This window comes from Hylobates moloch, unplaced genomic scaffold (genome assembly GCF_009828535.3).
Source record: "Hylobates moloch isolate HMO894 unplaced genomic scaffold, HMol_V3 SCAFFOLD_2, whole genome shotgun sequence".
In the NCBI taxonomy this organism is placed as follows: domain Eukaryota; kingdom Metazoa; phylum Chordata; class Mammalia; order Primates; family Hylobatidae; genus Hylobates; species Hylobates moloch.
In genome coordinates, this window is record NW_026652277.1 from 117,231,776 (window position 1) to 117,250,008 (window position 18,233).

General features: G+C 37.6%; 1 protein-coding gene across 2 annotated transcripts in view; it reads right to left on the reverse strand.

The window, feature by feature from the left end:
* Positions 1–7,849: 7,849 nt before the first annotated feature.
* The window catches only part of USP45 (ubiquitin specific peptidase 45), an 85,953-nt gene continuing 75,569 nt past the window's right edge, over positions 7,850–18,233 (reverse strand). Inside the window, exons 16-18 of one of the 2 annotated variants that reach the window (XM_032155669.2) lie at positions 15,306–15,392; positions 12,794–12,947; positions 7,850–11,391 (exon numbers count right to left, since the gene is read on the reverse strand). In XM_032155669.2, the coding sequence (XP_032011560.1) occupies positions 11,261–11,391; positions 12,794–12,947; positions 15,306–15,392 (372 nt within the window). In that variant the 3' untranslated portion in view covers positions 7,850–11,260. The remainder of the gene's footprint in view (positions 11,392–12,793; positions 12,948–15,305; positions 15,393–18,233) is intronic. The other variant, XM_058435424.1, reaches the window with a different exon arrangement.

Genomic DNA, 18,233 nt, shown 5'->3' on the forward strand with positions numbered 1-18,233 from the left:
CTCACCCGGAAGTAAAAAATAATAACATCCGTTCGTCATCTGAAGCCATACCATCTCTCATCCAGATTTGTGAACACGTGATAGTGCGGATTGACATGTTTCGGCGCCATTTTTGTTGTGGGCAAAACCATCTCTACTCTGGTCAACACCGGGCAACTGAACCATTCCTGCACATTACTTTTTAATGTAGCCGGCGCCATTCCCGACCCATCTTTATAGTGGCCAGAAAGCCAAGAGCGTAAGTGTTCTACACATAGGGCGCCTTCAAATTTTTTACTTTAGCAGCGCGATCTTCCTTCAAGGGGAAGTATGTTCTCTCCTAGAAACACTCCCGCCTTGGAGAAGGGGTTGAGTTCGCAACTCCACTTACAGACTACGGAGGAACCCCAGGGTCAAATCAAACCAAACCAATTCTAGCCAGTTGCTTAGCGCGGTTCAAGTTGCTTAGTGCGCTGGAAGCGGCATTTCAGGCAGTCCAACATCTGGCTCGAACCTTCTCAAGAGTATTCCAAGGATGGAATACTCTCACTTGAGCGCTGCCGAGGGTTCCGCTTGAGGGAAACATGAGTTTGTGAGGGTGAGCAGTCTGGGTCGGTAGCGAGAGCGGAGACCTTAGCTGACCCCGCAGCTATCTTTCTCTTTGTTAACCTCAACACATCGCGCCCCCTTCCGGAAACACTTGCTCTTCTCTCCTTGGCTTAACTAGTCCCGGTTTTTCATTCTTTATCCGTGACCTTTAGGGAACCGTGAGGGGGAAGTCTGGTTTCTGCCCTGCTGCTTTCCTTCAACTACAAGATGGCTTCTCAAAAGGACGTATGCAATGCCATTTCTCAAAGAGAGTATGTTGATTTCACAGTGTTTTTATATGAACAACATTCAAGTGTCAAAAGTATCAATTTCCAGGCTAGGAGCTACAAGTTACAAGGAAAACAAAAATGTTCCAAAGATACAATGTTTATTAGCTACATCTTGGGAAGTGCCTTTCCAGAGAGTAACATGAAACCTTTTGCGTGACAAAGTGCACGAAGTATCTGAATTATTTCATTGGGCAATTGTGCAAAAGAAATAGCAAATTACCGTAGAAACAAAATAGTAAGAGCACAGCTAGATGGATAAAGATACAGATGTGAAAATATGGATGCCCTTTGCATGAAAATTCAGTTTTCCTCAGCACTAGAGACCCAGATACTCCTGAATTAGCATTATACTAAAGTCCTCACTAGCTAACCATCTGCCTTTCCTCCAATCCACGGACGTGGTCCTCAAAATAACATTTTATCTTGTGAGAAACCTTCATTAATTACACCTGACAACACCATGACGCAGGTTCATGAGGATACTACTGAAGGCAAAAGGAAATCCCTATTTCTCTGACCCTTTCCCTAATTTCCACTTAGCACAAATAAGACTACTCAACAGTCTGATTTTTAAAAATCACTGTATGGGCTGGGCGTGGTGGCTCCCGCCTGTAATCCCAGCACTTTGGGAGGTCGAGGCGGGCAGATCACTTGAGGTCAGGAGTTCAAGACCAGCCTGGCCAACATGGTGAAACCCCGTCTCTACTAAAAATACAAAAATTAGCTGGGCATGGTGGCAGGCCCCTGTAATCCTAGCTACTAGGGAGGCTGAGGCAGGAGAATTGCTTGAACCCAGGGTCAGAGGTCGCAGTGAGCCGAGATCCTGCCACTGCACTCCAGCCTGGGCTACAGAGTGACTCTCTGTCTCAAAAGAATAAAATAAATAAAAACCACTGTATGGAGCAAAAAGTAGAAGGACATATACCACATGTTATCAGTAATCTCTAATTTTGCTCTGTGATTTTGTGCATTTTCCAAGTTTTTTGCATCAGGTCTGATTTTCAAGTTTAATTCTCTGAGAAACATTCTCATCAGAGGAATGTTCTATCTTCTTAGAGAAACCTGATTGGCCTAGTGAAACTGTCATGTTCCTATTCCCTGTAATCATATTGTAATTGTTTGCTTGTTTCCCTAGTAAAGGTGAGGCAATTTTCGGGTAAGGGTTTTCCCCCTCACTTCTGCCTCCAAGTGCCCAGCATCTGCTTTGCACACAGAAATTTTTACATCTGCTATATGTTTGCATTAATATGTTCAACAATGATCCTAATGTAGGCCAGTCATTTTGGAAACTACATTGTGATTATTAAATACCTCACATTTTGTTCCTTGTGCCAGTTTAATGAGACACCCTCAGCAATTGCTGTTTGCCAGACCAGAAAATGAATTTTACAGTTCCAATTCCAGTTCCCTTTCTCTAACCACTCTGTTCTAAGAGTTCCCCATAACATTATGATCTTATGGACACATCAGGTAAGTATATGTGTTTCAACACAGAATTTTGTAAGAATGTGTGTTGTGGTGGTAAATTTCTATGTAAGCAGCTGTCATGTGCATGATCTGCTGCAGTTTGATCATCCTGCACCTGGATCATCAAATGCTTAGCAGCCATCATTTTACCAGTCTTATTTGACAATCTGCTGTTAATGACTAACAACCAGGGGACTTTATAGGTTGAAATTTTTATTAATTTCCTCTGTTTTCAGTGTTTAAAGTAGAAAATTTGGCCAACCACTGTGACTCACACCTGTAATGCCAGCACTTTGGGAGGCCAAGGAGGGTGGATCGCCTGAGGCCAGGAGTCCGAGACCTGCCTGGCCACCACGGGGAAACTGTCTACAAAAAAATACAAAATTAGCTGGGTGTGGTGGCCCAGCTACTCAGGAGGCTGAGGCACGAGAATCACTTGAACCCAGGAGGTGGAAGTTGTAGTGAGCCGAGATCGCGCCACTGCACTCCAGCCTGGGCTACACAGCGAGACTCTGTCTCAATGAATGAATGAATGAATGAATGAATGAATGAACGGAGTGAAGTAGAAAATTCTAGGGGAGGATATGTCACCTTCCATTATTACAGAAACAAATTATCCTTAAAGCAAAATGGAAATAAACTAAGTAAGATGATATGTGGAAAATATATCGAAATAGGGACTATTGCTGTTTCTTGAGATTTGAACCTTTATGGTGTTATTAGGTGCCATATCACATCCATCTTAAAACCTAATAAAAATTTAAAGCTGTGGTATATATATACAATTGAATATTATTCAGCCTTAAAAGGGAATGAAATTCTGATACATGCTACAATATGGATAAACCTTGAAAACATGCAAGATGAAATAAACCAGACATAAAAGGACATATATTGTACAATTTCACTTATATGAAGCGCCTAGAATGGGCAAATTCACACAGATGGAGAGTAGAATAGAGGTTCCCAGGAGTTGGGAGAAGGGGGGGAATGAGAAGTTACTGTTTAATGGGTACAGAGTTTCCGTTTAGGATGATGAAAGAATTCTGGAAATGTGAATGCACTTAATGACAATAATTATACACCTAAAAATGGTTAAAGTGGTAAATTTTATGTTGTATATATTTTACCACATAATACAATGGAGAATGAAAAATATTTAAAGCTAGTATGCTACAGGCACATCATTACAAATTAAAACTTGAGTGAGTTCTTTTTGCCAGGTGAGTGCAGTGGGTGATTTGGTCATGCAACCGATTCTTCTGCCTCAGCCTCCCAAGTAGCTGGGACTATAGGCGCATGCCACCACGCCCAGCTAATTTTTGTATTTTTAGTAGAGACAGAGTTTCACCATGTTGGCCAGGATGGTCTCGATCTCTTGACCTCATGATCTGCCCACTTCACCCTCTCAAAGTGCTGGGATTACAGGCGTGAGCCACTGCACCCGGCCTACTCTTTGATTCTTAATATAGTTATTTAAGCATTTCCTAGAAAGTAGTGAATCTGGCATAATGAAATACGAGGGTATAAAATAATATTTACTTTAGTTATTTAACAATAGATCACATTGGGCTTTATGCAGGTATTGTCCATTTAGGCCAGGTTGGAGAAAGTAAGGTGAACTTATGTTCAATGACTGCCTGTTCTTACCTAAAATCTTTTGTGATTCAAACTACTGTTTCTGTACTTAATTCACTTGTATGATGATTATTATTAGTAAACATCACTAGTGTTCGACAGTATGATTCTCCACAGGCTTACTACACACAGAAGACTGAATTTCTAAGCCCCTTAAAGTTAGGGAGTCCTTTATCAGTTAGTTCTGGCCAATTAATTGTGGGTTGAGTAATGAAGTAATTTGTCGGCCTACACTTAACAAGAGTTGGTGCACCGTCCTCAGGCTGCATATTTCAGATAATACACCATGTTTCAGACAGTGCAGCTACAAGTTGGGAAATCCTCTGTCAGCCTGGATAACTGAGTTACTTCATGGGAAACAGTTGCCAGGAAGATCCTCAGATCTGTAAAGGACTTTGTAATGACCACGAGAGATAAGCCACTGAAATTCCGGGTTCATTTGGTAAGACAGCATAAGGCTAACCTATCTTGAGACAAATATAAACACTGGTAACAGGAGTTGGGTGCTGCTGAAACAAAGAACCTAAAATAAAAAGCATTAACTTAGGATTGGTTGGCAGAAAAAAACTAATATTGGAGGCTTGAAACATGGCACTTCACATTATGCAGCAATAAAGTATTTGATATAACTGTTACTGATGATAATCTGGGAGGCAGATAATGTACATAATGAATTTTGAGCTAGGGGAAGAGGTTTGAAAACCAGATACTAGTGTGTGGTAGGTGCTTTTGGATGCACTAGACAAGGTATTGTAAGAAAGACAAAGGCTCAGGAAAAAAGAGTTGGCTTACTAAAGCTGAAATGAGTGAACAGAGGCAACCCAAAATTTCAAGCCTCCCAGGGTTGGTTTTTCAACTCCAAGCAGAAGATAAACTTGAGAAAGCTTTTAAGTGACAAAGGATTATTAAAACTCAGGCTTGCAACAAAGATAACTAAGGATGTAAACCTTATATCCATTTTGGAAAAATTTTCAATGGATTAAAGATGTGGAACCTTCGTTTTTTCCTCTTGGGGGGAAAAAAAAGCCTGAGGGTGAAAATGTAATTACGAATATGTCTTTCCCAGCCGAGTGTAGTGGCTCGCACCTGTAATCCCAGCACTTTGGAGGCCGAGGCAGGTGGATCACTTGAGATCGGGAGTTCAAGACCAGCCTGGCCAACATGGTGAAATCTCCTCTGCTAAAAATACAAAAATTAGCCCAGCATGGTGGCGGGCACCTGTAATCCCAGCTACTCAGGAGCTTGAGGCAGGAGAATCGCTTGAACCTGGGAGGCAGAGGTTGCAGTGAGTGGAGATCACACCACTGCACTCTAGCCTGGGTGACAGAGCAAGACTGTCTCAAAACAAACAAAGAGTATAGTATGTCTCTCTCATAAAATCTTGTAAGTAATTGCCATAAAGTGAAGTGTGGGGGCAGGAAAACAAAGAAATATAGCAAACCCAAGAACTATGTGACAAAAACTCTGGTATGGTTGCTGGCATATGAATCTATCTACAGATGAGAAGCCTACTAAAATTTTAAGAATTGTATTAAAAACACTCACAAACCTTGGCTAAAACAATTTGTGGCTATTCCAAAGTAAGAGAAATTACAGTCCCCAGTCATCTAAGAAATGGTCTCAAAAAAGCTGTGCAACTCCCAAAGTTAGCATATATATCCCTCAGTAGCTGTTCAGATGTAGCCATGAAGATTAAAAAAAAAAAAACAACTCCCAGAGGTTGGACTCTAGAGTCATGGAGAACAATAAATAAGGGAATTCTTCCTAGGAGATAGAAAAGAACCCTAATCATGAATATACACCATACCCAGACTTAGGAATCCTAACTGTATCTCCCATTCTTCTTCCCCATTCAGAATGTTTATTGCAGATACAGTTCCACCACTGTACATTAAGTATATGGAAAACAGAACATGTCCTTTTGGTTCCTGGGTCTCCAGAACAGTAGGAGCAAACATCCAAATCTGATATAGCACTTCCAGAGAGCCTGGTCTTGGAGGATAAAACTACCTTGATGGGACTTTTGGGCCCTGTCCCTTAGGAGTCACTGTGTTCTATGTGTATAAAGGAAAAAAAAAAAAAAAACTATTTGGTGACCAGAGGCATGGATTGTGGTAGAGACTTCTGTTAAATTCACATATCCCATTCTCCTTTTTTTGTTAAGCCCATGGGGGACTCTTTCCTACCCATCTTTCCTTGCATTTAGGCAGGGTCATATGATTACTGCTGGCCAATGAGTTGTCAGAGACACATCCAAGATGAATAACTTAATTGCTGGTGCAAGATCTTTTAATGCTGTATTTTTCTGCCACAATGGGGAGACCTCATATTGAAATGGTACAGCCACAGACTGAATCAGCTTGGATTACCAGAATCGCCAGTTGGAGATCAGTTGCCTTTGCAGATTGTGCAGACTCACAGTGAACTTCGGATGTGCCAGAAATAACTTTTGTGTTAAGTCAGTGGGATTTGGGGTTGTACTGCAGCACAACTCAGCCTATCCTAATACATATGGGAATTCAAACATCTCAGATCATTCTTCTTGGGTGCAATTTAAAATACGTATGAAATGGCTTCAGAAGTGTCCATGAATCTTCGAAATTACATACAAGAATTAGGGAGATACATTTTTCTGGGAACATACAGATGTTAAAACTTCCTTTCTCAGTCTCTATATTGCCAGAAGAGAAGGCCCCAGAATTAAAACCCCATCCTTCCTACAACATTCAGCTTTCTCTTTCGGGAATATCAGTACTAATATCACCATGCCTTTTATCTCTAGGATATCTTCATCCCCTGTACCTTAATTTCTGCATGACTTCATAGGGAGTCCATATTGCTTGATTTTTCTCCATATCATTACCATTAACATAAATTTTCCTTACATTCTTAGAATGTGTATTTCCTCACCTCTTAGATTTCTGGCTCTTATGTTGACTGCTGTATCCGTAGTACCTACCACGCAACAGGTATTCAACAAATACTTTTTTTTTTTTAGACACTCTGTCACCCAGGCTGGAGTACAGTGGTACGATCTTGGCTCACTGCAACCTCTGCCTCCAGGGTTCAAGCGATTCTCCTGCCTCAGCCTCCCAAGTAGCTGGGATTACAGGTGTGTGCCACCATGCCCAGCTAATTTTTGTATTTTTAGTAGAGATGGGGTTTTGTCATGTTGGCCAGGCTGGTCTCGAACTCCTGGTCTCAGGTGATCTGCCCACCTTGGCCACCCAAAGTGCTGGGATTACAGGCATGAGCCACCGTGCCTGGCCTAACAAATACTTACTAAATGACAAAACAAATAAAAGATAGTCTCTAACTTTCATCATAATCTCAAAGAGCTTCATGACCTGGAAGAAGTTTAGACACAAATGAGTAGGCAAAATATTTCTTAATTGCTGGTGCAAGACCTTACCCTTGACTTAATAATTATCCTGTCTAAGTAATACACCTTTTAAGAAACCCCTGAAAGGAAGATGATCATCCTTGGTAGATACTGAAATCTGAGTGAAAGTGGCCCATAAGCTATTTTGTTTTGAAATAGAGAATTTCTAAAAGATGTAGGGTATTTTGAATATAGCTGAGAAAGCTGCTATGAACTGAAGGTTTATGTCCCCTACAACATTCACAAATCCCCAATGTGATGGTATTTGGAGATAGGGCCTTTGGGAAGTGATTAGGTCATGAGGATGGAACCCTCATGAATGGGCTGCAAGAAAAGGGACCCACAGAGATGCCTTGTACTTTTCCCATGTGAGGACACAGCAAGAAAGTGCTGTCTTTATGAACAGAAGTGGGCCCTTACCAGACCCCAAGTCTACTGGCACCTTGATCTTGAACTTCCCAGCCCCCAGAACTGTTGAGAAATAAATTTTTGTTAATACACCACCTAGTTTATGGTATTTTATTATAGCAGCCTGGGTGGACTAAGACATAAGCAAATACATTGTTGATAAAACATTGTCAATAACGTAAACTGCGAAAATTCCAGGACCAATCTTGTAACATGAGATAAATAAAAATATTTATTATGCATGTTTCATACAGTAACACCAAAATAACGCTCAATAAGTTACACAGCTATTTTCTAGAAACATGGCAAAAGAAAAAAAACAGTAGGAATAATATAAATTTATTACTCAAAATTGAAAATATAGTCATCTTTTAAACAGATTTGAGTTCATGATTTCTACATAAACAAAAACATCATAAATATCTAGAAATAATCTTTTTTCACAATGCACTAGATACTATCTAAAGGCTCAATTTTATTGCACATATTTGGTTTAGGCTTATTTGATCAATACATGCAGAAAAATAAATTACAAACATGAATTTTTAAAAGGAATCAGGATGTCATTTTGTACTACAAAAATTAGATGAGGGTTGATACATTTCACAGCTTAATCTTCAGAAAATTTTATTCAGCTATTGCATAAAATCACTGATTAAAATCATCACACATGGAAGCTAAGAACTATTAAATACAGTAAAATAGCTCTGTTGGTACATTTAAAATAAGAGAACAGGCATCAACTATTCTTTGATACCAACTGTCTTCTTTTTATTTATTTTTGAGACAGGGTCTCACTCCGTCACTCTGCAGGAGTGCAGTGGTGTGATCAATGGCTCACTGCACCTTGACCTCCTGGGCTCAAGCATCTTCCCCACTCAGCCTCCCAACAGCATGAGCCACCATGCCTGGCTAATAAATTGATACCAACTATCGCTCTACTCAGCTACCTAAAAAGGTGGTCTTCACAAGTTTTAAGAACATTAAATGACACAATATTGGCACATAATCAATATTTTATCATTTTATATTTGGAAAAAAAATGGGAAGCTGGGGTAAACCAGTTTCTAAATAAAGCTAGTGAAACTTTAATTCATTCAAACACTATGGTAGTTATGTTGATGATAAGTAAACATTATTATTTATACTGTTTCCTGAGGTGATCCAGAAACTATTGTTATAGTAGACTTGCTACTATATACATTTACTATCCCTGCAAATGTGCTTTGGAAATACTCAAAATAAAAACAAAAATTTTAATGTAGACCCATGTATAATTTAACATGCTTTCTCTGTTACAAAAACTATCTTTAGGAAATTCTTAAGTATCAAAAATCAAATTTATTCCATTTTCAGAAGACAAGGAAAAAGCACTCATAAACTCTAGGCCATAAAAAAATAGATTTCAGAAGTAGCTCATTTAACATGAAGAAAATGACAATAAAAATATCTTACTTGCATGTTACTTCTGGAATAATGTCAAAAATCTATGTACATCTTTCCATTTTAAATGATATTAAAATAGTGTCAGCACTGTGACTGACTCATAGCAAGTATGGGTATCTATCCAAATATTTGTCTTTGAAACAAGAAACAAGTGACCATCCGATGAAAAGTGCATGCCTCTTAACAGTATCTTTCTGTAAGAAAAATTAGGTGATCTATATTTACATTTGGGCAGTGGGGGGATGAAAACTGCTCTTACCAAGATGGCTGACTTGAATAAAGACATTCAATATTTTTCAAAAAATTCACTGCTCTGGTACTGAGATCTTCATTGATAACGGATTACAGTTAAACAGAAAATGCTGTAAAATACCTTTTACAGAACACAGCTTGACTTTGCAGATTAACTTAAAGACATATTTCTTGATTATTTCACTGTTAAAAATCAAGAAAAACACTACTAATGTTTCAACATCTTAAAAATAGAATTTATGCAATGACATTTTTAAGCTCTGCATTTTGTATACTATTACTATCTTTAATCACAGTTATGTTCATCCATATATCAAAAGGCAGCACTGGTAACCTTGATAACATTATATATGCTTATGTGTTTAAGACAGTCAGTCTTGATTAAATATTTCCATATATTATCTGCAGCCACTATTCTTATCCTTTCTTCCCAGGAGGAGAATAAAGTGGGACTAGGCATTTACCCGGCACTTGCCTGCACTATCATTCATTGGCACTAATGATTAGGATGCTTGAACCATGCAGTTTTGTTTCTATTTCAACAATATGACACTGAAGTAGCCATTATTTTTTGATATTTAAGCCTAAGTAATAGTAATATTCTTCATGCCAAGTTTTGACAGCTCAAAAATTTGTATTCTAGAGGGGAAAAATGATATTTTTGCTGTTATTTAATTATTTAAAAAGAAAATAAAAAATGCCAGCTTAATGCCCCATTAAAATAAAGCTAAATTCACCTGAACTTATTAATGATGCTTGCTGAAGACAAAGTGATTTCAAAACCCCAAAACTCTGTTTAGTATTTACAAGAAGTAAAAAAAGTATGTATTTTTCTGTTAAGAATATAATTCTCTATCATTTACAAATATAATTTGGTAATTTATATTTCAAAGCTATCCTATGGTCCTATATGGATTATCAACTTCTAATTGCCAATTCTAAATGTTAAAATCATCTATATTTGGCCTTGGCCAACCACTTGCAAGTTATCCTTAACTCCACCATGAAGAGGGTGCAAGAGATATGTTTATGAAATGCCTCAATATATTTCTAGTTTTTCAAAACCTCAAAGTAATAAGCTAACCAACAGATTATTTGTAAACCCACACTACTGAAATTACAGTGACACCCTTTTATATGGTTGAATTGTATAAAATATGACCAGGGAACTACACCATATTAGGTGTTACTTCATGAAATTATGTGTTATAGCAGTTTCCTAAATGGTAGTACACATATACCACTGGATGGCCCTGAGATGATTTTAAGTTAAGTGGTACGTGGATAAACAATTTTTAATAGTTTTATTTTAATATTTATTATAAAAATATAAATGCAGATAAAACATGGAATATGATGCTCAAAACAAGACTAGGGTTACAAAAGGCTAAAAATATATTTTTAAAAATAATCATGATACGGAATATGTGAGAGTTCAGGAAGGTGGCATTACATTTAGGAAACACTGTCTCAAGGAATGATTTGACTTAGCCAGCATCATTTCTGAATGCTTGTAATAATAAGCCACATCATAAAGGGGTTTCCTTTCCTACTATAAATTCTGGGAGGTTTTTGTATCCCAGAATAAATACCTGGAAACAAAATTCACATTTATTTTAAGACTATGAATTTTAAAGCACTGAGTAAATTTACTTTAAAAGTGTTCACCAAAATGGTGAAAAAGTTCAGGACCATTTGAGGAACATGCTATTCCTACAGAAGAGGGAAGACTACAAAGGCACGTTATATATTACAGTTATCACTGCGGCATTCAAAAACAAATGACCTAAATAATCATTACCATTAATAGTTATAATACTCTTTCATAGAAAAGAAGGTAGGCTTGTGCACTAAGCGCTCTTGATTCTGGAACCACCTGTACGTAAGTGTCACTAACATGGACCCACTGGCCTGCTGATTCACTATCGGCCTCTTTCAAACCTAGCAAAACAAAAAGAAGTACAATTTTAAAGTAAGTATGCTTTAGGTTCTTACTCTAAATTACAAATAACATATTCATTACAAACTCTATCTAATGCCAAATTTTACCTGAGAAGTCTGTTTTTTCTTGGGTTAAGCATTTTCCAAAAAGAACGAATTCTTTTTTTTTTTTTAATTATATTTTTAAGTTCTGGGATACCTGTGTAGAACGTGCAGGTTTGTTACATAGGTATACATGTGCCATGGTGGTTTGCTGCACCCATCAACCTGTCATCTACATTAGGTATTTCTCCTAATGCTATCCCTCCCCTAGCTGCCCACCCCTGGACAGGCCCAGTGTGTGATGTTCCCCTCCCTGTGTCCATGTGTTCTCATTAGAACAAATTCTTTCAAAGCATTAATATTATAGGGATAATATTAATAATGCTGTCTGGCCCAGCGCAGTGGCTCATGCCTGTAATCCCAGCACTTGGGAGGCTGAGGTGGGTAGATCACTTGAGGTCAGGAGTTTGAGACCAACCCGGCCAACATGATGAAACCCCATCTCTAATTAAAAAAAAAGACATTAGCTGGGTGTGGTGGCAGGCGCCTGGAGTCCCAGGTACTTGGGAGGCTGAGGCAGGAGAATCGCTTGAACCTGGAAGGCAAAGGTTGCAGTGAGCCGAGATCGTGCTACTGCAATCCAGCCTGGGTGACGAAGTGAGACCTCATTTCAAAAACAAAACAAAAAAAGCAAAGTTAGTTGGATGATCCATAAACAAAGCCAGCAAATTTTCAACTCCAACTCTTCTGACAATCTGGTATGGCTTCAAAAACTTTTGGTATTGTTAAATAAAATGCTACTCCACTATAATACATAATGACTCAGTACCTTAAAATACCATGTCATCTCATATGATCTAGAAGGGTACAGTCTTCATAATATTTGAGATTTTCTAGGCACTCTTAGAGGGAATTCTCACTTAAGGTGAATCCAGTTGAGGCTGGGCATGGTGGCTTACACCTGTAATCCCAGCACTTTGGGAGGCTGAGGCGGGCAAATCACTTGAGGTCAGGAGTTTGAGGCCAGCCTGGCCAACACGGCAAAACCCCGTCTCTACTAAAAATATAAAAAATTAGTCACGTGTGGTAGCACGTGCCTGTAATCTCAGCTATTCGGGAGGCTGAGGCATAAGAATCACTTGAACCCAGGAGACAGAGGTTGCAGTGAGCCACGATTGTGCCACTGCACTCCAGCTTGGATGACTGAGACTCTGTCTCAATCAATCAATCAAGTTAAAATAAAATAAAGCAAGCAAGCAAATCCACTAGAGGCATCTATGAAATAATAACTTAGCTCTCCTAGAAAAGGAAGCACACATTCATTTGTTTTTAAGAATAAAATAAATTTAGGATGGCATACCAGGCACATTTTTCTTCTTAGTGGTATGTTCTGATAATTTCCTGGAGGGTGTTCTCACTTTCACATAAGCAGTGTAGTGGCCTTCTCTCATTGAGCCACTATGTTCCACTATGCCGTAGAGACCGTAGAGAACTTTATCTCCCATGCTTACATTCTTTTAAACAAAGAAAAAAACCCAAATTAGTAATATTTGTTAAATACTGTTGTAAGGAAAAGTAAGTAAATGTATATCTGCTTAACATAAGAAAAATGCATAGTAAAACTGAGATACTTTCCATACTTATTAGACTGGCAAAATTGAAAAACCTTAACATGGTTCTCTGTTGGCTGATTTGTGGGGAAAAGAGCACTCACACATATTGCATATGAGAATGCAAAGGGTACAATCCCTATGTAGGAATGTTTCTTTTTTTCTCTCTCTCTTTTTTTTGAGTTGGAGTCTCGCTCTGTCACCCAGGCTAGAGTGCAATGGCGTGATCTCAGCTCACTGCAACCTCCGCCACCCAGGTTCAAGAAATTCTCCTGCCTCACCTTCCCAAGTAGCTGGGATTACAGGCATCTGTCACCACATCCAGCTAATTTTTGTATTTTTAGTAGAAACAGGGTTTTACCTTGTTGGACAGGCTGGTCTCAAACTCTTGACCTCAGGTGATCCACCTGCCTCGGCCTCCCAAAGTGCTGGGATTACAGGCGTAAGCCACTGCGCCTGGCCTATGCAGGGATACTTCATGTTATCAGGCTAAGTTGTGTATGTATTACTCTTGGATTCATTAATCCTTTTTCTAGGATTTGATCCCATAAATACATGGGCAAAATGTCAAAAGACATGTACCACACTATTTTAATTGCAGGATTATCTGTAATATCAAAACACGAATTAAAATGTCTATAAATTGGGGACTGGTTGAATAAACTATAATGCATCCACACAATAGAGTATTATGCTGCTTGAAAAATGGAGTGTAGACTATCTCTAAATGCTGCTATGAAATAAGCTCTAGGATATAATGTTAAGAGTAAGGCAGAAAAAAGGATACATAGTGTCAGCTACCATTATTTAAGAGGGGAGATGAAAATATACATGCCTATCTGCTTATATTTAAAAAAAAATTATAAAAGAATAAGCCATAATTTTTAAAATGGTTACCTATAAGGGGAAGGAGCAAACAGGTAGAATGACATGGAGAAAAGCCAGGTATCTTTTAATTTACCTTATTTAGGTACATTTGACTTTGGGCCTATATAAATATGTAATTATTAAACAAAATTAAATTTTAAAAGAAATTCCAAAAAGTGAAAATAAAAAATTGCACAAATGAACAATAGATCCAGTCCTCATCTGGTTACTAATTCATTTTAAAAATCACATTTATGAGACAATTGAAAATATGAACACTAGGTGATATGACAGAATTATTAAATGATATTGTGGTTATGTTAAAAAGTGTAGAGGGAGCAATTCTTATCTGTTAGAGATACATAGTGAAATATTATAGGTGAAATGATTCCTGATGTTTGCTTGAAAATGATAAAAGAGAAGAAAGTGAATTAGTGTGTGGATAGGGTAGGACTGGCCATGGATGTAAGGTTTTGGGGCTGGGTGCTAGAAGTTCATAGTACTGTTCTATTTGCTTTTGTGTATATTGGAAATTCTCTGTAATAGGTACTTTTAAAAAATATGTTTTCATAAATTTAACACAAAGATTGTTAAATTTCATTATTATTTACCAATTATCAAATTCTAGGAATACTGAGTATTAACAATTGACAGATAGTGCTGGTATTCCACAGCAGATACACTGTAATTCAACCAAAAATTGCATTTAAGATTTTTTTGTTTTGATTATCAATGTACTGAAAGTATTAAGTTCAATAAGCATTCTATTACATACCACAAAATCTAGACTTCTAGCCAGTAATCATGAACAGGACAATATGTTACCCCATAACTGCTTCCTTCAAGGAAGACCAAGTCATCTACACAATTCTTACATGTAAAATAAGCAACGATAAGCCAGTCTGCTTTCTGTACCTAATTATTAAAGTAGCAGCAGTTTTGAAGTATCACACTCCGCTGACAAGTACACTACTCTCAGTAGTACACATGAAGTGGCACGAAAGACAATTCACTTCTACGCTGATTTGCAAAAGATACAGAACTCCACAAATGGCAAAACTACTACTGATTAAACAGTTCGCAAGGAACAAGCGAGGATACAAAACCTCACTTCTCTCAGCAACCATCAGCTTCCAGTAGCACTTACAAACAGCTTAGACCTTCATAACCATCATGCCTCATGCCTTGCCTTTTCAATTTTCCTTTGTCTCCCAAAGGACAAAAATCATATTCAATGTATTAAATGTTCCACATATTACTGACTTAATCACTGGCTATTAAAATTCCCTTTCAGAAGAGAAGTTCTTTTTTTAGAAAAAGCATTGTCTAATAATATATAGGATACTTTCAAGCATATTAATTTATAAATCAATTAAATATCTTAAAATACTGTACCTTACAAGTAGCAGAACAGAATGGTGCTAAATCGAGCACAAGTGGAAAATCTACATGTCTGTTTACTTTACGAACACTCAAGCCAGCCTTAAAAAGACCAAAACATTTTTGAAATGCAACAATTAGATATAAAGCATTGTGTTTGTTAACTAAAACCAAAAGAGAAATTGTAGGAGTTAGTTTTTTCATAGATAAAAAATGTGACTAATGTATAGTCTAAAATTAATGACTAAATTAAAAATTAGGTTTCATAAATTGTTACTGCAAAGATTATTCATTTACATGGCGATTTTTACCACAAATAATAGGGGGAATAGTTACTTTCATTATGGCTTTTCAACACTTACGGAAAAATAAATTCAATATAAAAGCTAAGCTACTGACACATTATGGTATCATGAAAATATATTCAACTAAAGAGTTAAGAGATTGGTGTTCTAGGCCTAACTCAGTGACTGGTTGTCAACTTGATTCCAGATGTAAAAGGATGAGATTAGGTCCTTTTCAGTTCTAAAATTCAATTATATTCATTCATTAAAACAAACAACCTGAACACTCAAAACATTTTATCAATAAAAGTAAATGCTATATATTACATAAATAAAATTGTACTTTTATGTTCTTAAATATGCTTTTTCTAATTTTCAAAGGCAAACCTTAAAAAGTATGTGCTTTGCATTATGTAATGGTAATAAAAACTGGCTAATAAAATATCAAAGGTACTGAGGAGACCCATAAATAGAAATGGACTCTGTTGGAATGAAAGGATACCTAAATCTGAAATGAATGGGTAGACAAAAACTAAAAGAGGCAAACTTTCATGACGTCAATGACTGATCTTTCATTTGCATACTAATCACAAGTTTACTGTACATCTGTTGCTTTTTTATGGCTTATCTTTCTTTAAAGACAAAAAACCCTTATTTTTTTGCTGAAGTGTATCCACCTACTGATTTGTTTTTTCAAGTGATCTTTAGAAGGCTTGAAAATAGCTGACATGAAATTATGAGGTCATATCCCAGGAATATTTAATCTACATTCAATTTCTTTGCCTTTTTCATCAGGTGACCTCTATACGCACTCAATACCAGCACTGTCTGAGATCACTTCAGCTGTTGTGTTCTCCTCAATCAGTACTTTGCTGTTGAGAAATTACCCCATCATACAAGAGACTGTGTGAAGGACTTTAATATAAGATGAATCTTTTTTTTTAGGTGGCAATTTTTGGAAAATATCTAGACTTATATTTGCATATACAGTCTCCTGCCTTTTTCCCTTTAATGGAATGATACACTGCATTTTCCATATTAAAATATAAATTTGATATCCTGCACATTGGACATTTAAGGTAGGCCTTACGTCTGGCATGATCTGAGTGGGACACACAAATTTTTGTGTATATCTCTATTTCCTTGTAGTAGGTTCTTAATCAAGAGTAATTAGCTTTGTTCAAAAATTGTTTTGTTTAAAACATTACTCGGCTGGGCACAGTGGCTCATGCCTGTAATCCAAGCGCTTTGGGAGGCCAAGGTGGGTGGATCACCTGAGGTCAGGAGTTCAAGACCAGCCTGACTGACATGGTGAAACCCTGTCTCTACTAAAAATACAAAAATTAGCCAGGCGTGGTGGTGGGTGCCTGTAATCTCAGCTACTCAGGAGGCTGAGGCAGGAGAATCACTTGAACCCAGGAGGCGGAGGTTGCAGTGAGCCGAGATCGCGCCATTGCACTCCAGCCTGGGCAACAAAAGCGAAACTCCATCTCAAAAAAAAAAAAAAAAAAATTACTCAATGTTCTTCATATTCATTACTAAATTGCTTTCTAGCAGGTGTTACCAACTTACACTCCCAATGCTGGTAAATGAAAATGTCTCTATCTCAGTTCATCCTTATCAACACTACTATATCTTTGCTAATTTGGACAGGTTGAAAAAAGAATCTGCCATTTTATTTTGCCTTTCTTTTGCTGGGAAGGATGGACCTTTTTCATACTTGCCTGTACTTTGTACTTCTAGAAATGTCAGTTGATATTCTTTTCCCATTTTACTATTAGGGTCTGATATTTTTCTTATTGATCTTTAAGACTCTTTATATACTTACAATATTAAAATTTTGGCATATTTATGACAAAGATCTCTATCCAGTTTCAGATTTGCATTTAAGTGTTGTGGATGTTTCTGATATACAGCCCTAAAGCTACCATAGAGAAGGCGTTCAGGGATGTCAATGAACTAGAAACACAGGCATTGCTTAGGGACTCTGCTCCCTACAATGCCCAAACCCTGGGAATAAGAATGTGGCTTTGCTGACATTACATTTAGCTTGAGAGAAAAAGGGACCTAGATGGATGTCCATAAATATTTCCCTTTAAGGGCAAGAATTATTTCTGTAAGTTGTTTCTAAACAGGGATGCAAGTACCAAATATAAAATAACTGCGGTGCATCATGAAATTAGCTTCTGCAATCTGGCATTATCCTCTCTTATTCACACAGAATCACTGCAGATGTACCCTTTCCATTAGGCACTCTGATATGACAAGACATAATACATCTGCTTCTGTTCTCTGTGTCATTTCAGTTCCATTGAGTTTCTATAACCTTGGCTATGGAATAATTCAGAACTTAATCTAATCTGTGGATAGGGATGGCAGGATGGAGAAAAATCTCTTCTCACACATCTGTATCCCACCTAAAATGTTGCAAATATGTAAACTATCAATAGTTTTCCTTGAGATTTCCCTCTTAAGGTTTTATATTTAGAAAGTCTTTCACACAGAGGTCAAGTTAAATGTTCATTTAAGGGCCAGGTGCAGTGGCTCACGCCTAAAATCCCAGCACTTTGGGAGGCCGAGGTGGGCGGATCACCTGAAGTCAGGAGTTCAAGACCAGCCTGGCCAGCATGGTGAAACCCCATCTCTACTAAAAATACAA